Source organism: Anarrhichthys ocellatus, unplaced genomic scaffold (assembly GCF_004355925.1).
Source record: "Anarrhichthys ocellatus isolate YVR2014 unplaced genomic scaffold, GSC_Weel_1.0 scaffold6, whole genome shotgun sequence".
NCBI lineage: Eukaryota > Metazoa > Chordata > Actinopteri > Perciformes > Anarhichadidae > Anarrhichthys > Anarrhichthys ocellatus.
Window position 1 is genome coordinate 5,577,643 of NW_022280036.1, and position 2,898 is coordinate 5,580,540.

Genomic DNA, 2,898 nt, shown 5'->3' on the forward strand with positions numbered 1-2,898 from the left:
TGTATATATTATTATTATTGAGCATTATGAGCAGTTGTTTCATATTGTATAACGAAGTTATAAATCACTGTAGTATTAGATAAAAGTAAAAATGTAAGAGACATGTAGACTTTGTACTTTTGACACTGGGATGCATGCAGCCATGTTTTCTTAGTTTTCCTTATCAGTCACTACAAGCCTCCCTCCCATATGTGTCTTAACTGGGTTGCATTGTTCATGGCTATTTTAAAGTACTTCGTCTTTCATAACCTCTTGAAAATATGATGCTAAAACTTCCTTTCATAAATTGTAGCCCTGGGTTTTCGCTTTCCACAATCATTTGTTTAAATTTCTGTTTTTCTGTCTGTTCCTGTTTCCACATCAGCTGCTCTGGGCTTCCTAACTGTCTCCAGTGGAGTCACCATGTCGGCTCCCTTCCTGCTGGGTAAAGTGATTGACACCATTTACGCCACAGGAATAGACATGGAGACAATGACAGCCTCCCTGACATCATTATGTATCATGCTGATGGGAGTGTTCCTGTGTGGGGGGGGCAGCCAACGCTGCCAGAGTCTACCTCATGCAGACCTCAGGTGAGATGAAGCCACACAGGCATCATATACACAGAAAGGATCACTACACTGTACACACAGTCTTATATTTTAGTACTAAATATTCAGAAAGACTGGGGAACATGTTCCAGAGAGTTGGATGATAATATCAATACCACTCTTGTTTCTGTGTTAGATATGAAGCTAGAGCCAAGACATGGTTTGTTTAGCTTAGCAAAAAAAACTGGAGTCAGGGGAAACCGCTCGCCTAGCTCTTCACCTAGCAGCACCTCTGAGACAACATCTATGTTTGTGTACAGATGAAAATCACAGGATGTTAATTAGTAAGTGAACTGAAAGTGTCACTGCAACAGTCTCTTTTCTCTATCTTAAGTCTTTTCTCTCTTCAGGCCAACAGATTGTCCGTAATCTCCGAGCCTCCCTCTTCTCCTCCATCCTCGCACAGGAAGTGGCATTTTTTGACAGGAATAGGACCGGCGAGCTCATCAACCGCCTCTCTGCCGACACGGCCGTGGTGGGCCACTCCATCACCGACAACCTGTCGGATGGACTGAGAGCCGTCGCCCAGGCAGGTGCTGGTGTCAGCATGATGGTGAGTCCGTCCCTCAGAGCGGTTTGAATGAGGATTCAACAGGTTTCCTTCATGATGCATTTATGAATGAAATACTCTTAGGTGTGTCACAATTATTGCAAACACTCAGTCAGTCTGACTTTTAATAGCACCAATAAGGCATGTGCGTGTGTGTGTGTGGGAGGGAATTCAGTTCAAGGAAGTAGTTTGGATTTCCTTGCCATCCTTTGTTTGCTCTTTCCATTCTGTTGTGAGCTGGTATGTGAGCTGCACTCTGCTGTTTATAAACTGTTTGGGGAACAGGTTTACGATATTCATGAAGAGTAGGTTCTGTTGAACGACTTCTGAAGCTGTGTGTGTTCACAGCTGTTAATCTAAATGACATTCATCTGACTGCATTCTGTCACCACTCTCAACCTTTTGTCTAATTTATTTCATAGAGCAGAGATTTGTTGACCTTTAACTTCCTTCCCACTGTATTTTCTCAGAAAATCATAAAACATAATGCATGCTCAAGACAACCAATCTGTCCTTTACAAGGAAGTGAAATGATTCACGGGTGTAATGAACGTACAAGTGAATGGAAGTCATTGCTGTAATTACTGTCGTGTGGTTTCAACATTCTTTTGTCTCCCTCTGCTTCCTCCCTCCCCCCTCTCTTTGCCACCATTTTATTGCCATTAACTGCTGTTTTTTCCCTTCTCTCTCTGCTCTTATAGTTCTACATCTCTCCCAGTCTTGCGAGCTTTGTGTTGCTGATTGTTCCTCCTTTGACCGGTCTGGCTATAGTCTATGGCCGATACCTTCGCTCCATCTCCAAATGCACACAGGACGCACTCGCTCAAGCCACACAGGTACAGCGCACAGATAAACAAGTGTAACGGGAAGGTACGGAGGACAGAAATTAGTGGTGGCGCAGGAATCACAGGCAGAGTCAGTTCTGCAGGTTTTTAATTAAACAAACCTCAATAAACAGAAAACGTGTCTCAGTCCAGAGCTCGATCAGTAAACTATATCAGCCGGGCCGACTTACCGGGCTTAATCTTCTTCATCCCGAGGAGAAAACATTCTTCTCCTCTCTACTCCGTTTCCCTCCTTGCCTTTTGTTCCCCTCCCTGATGAGGCGATCAGGATCAGGTGTGTCTCTTCCCACAACTGATCTCAATGCTCTCCTGAAGGAGTGGGTATAGCCAACGGTTTGAACGTTGTGTAATACTTTTTAATATTTATTTGGTTCATAATCATGTTGTTGGCGGTAAGATGCCAGACGATCATCAGTGGGAATTAATAAGACATTGTTTGAGGATGTGGTTATTAACACGAGGAAGCTGTGATGAAACATGATTGCAAATTTAATATGTGAATAAACTCAGTGTCTTTGGCTTTTATATGATTTTAGTGAATCTCAATACTGAAGATGGCAGTTTATATTATTGGTTAGTGAAGCAAACTGTATGTTTATCTAATACAAACGCTGCACTGCCTGTGATAGCTTAATAAAATGTGTCAGAGTAAATTTGTTATGTGATCTGATTTACATTTGATAAACTTGTAATCAAATGGTTTGCATGTGTGTAGTTGGCAGAGGAGCGTATCAGCAACATGCGGACGGTCAGGGCATTCGGTAAAGAGCTGTCAGAAGTCAACACGTACACACAGAAGATAGACCTGGTCCTCAGCCTGGCCAGGAAGGAGGCTGCACTACGAGCTGGCTTCTTTGGAGTGGTAAGTGTGTGTGTGTGTGTGTGTGTGTGTGTGTGTGTGTGTGTGTGTGTG

At 43.1% G+C, this 2,898-nt stretch overlaps 1 protein-coding gene across 1 annotated transcript in view; it reads left to right on the top strand.

The window, feature by feature from the left end:
* Positions 1–330: 330 nt before the first annotated feature.
* Positions 331–2,898, top strand: part of abcb10 (ATP-binding cassette, sub-family B (MDR/TAP), member 10) — a gene marked incomplete at its 5' end in the record, with an annotated part of 8,055 nt that continues 5,487 nt past the window's right edge. The window contains 5 exon segments of the mRNA XM_031846357.1: positions 331–525; positions 527–572; positions 941–1,143; positions 1,842–1,976; positions 2,701–2,847. Coding sequence (XP_031702217.1) covers positions 331–525; positions 527–572; positions 941–1,143; positions 1,842–1,976; positions 2,701–2,847 — 726 coding nt within the window.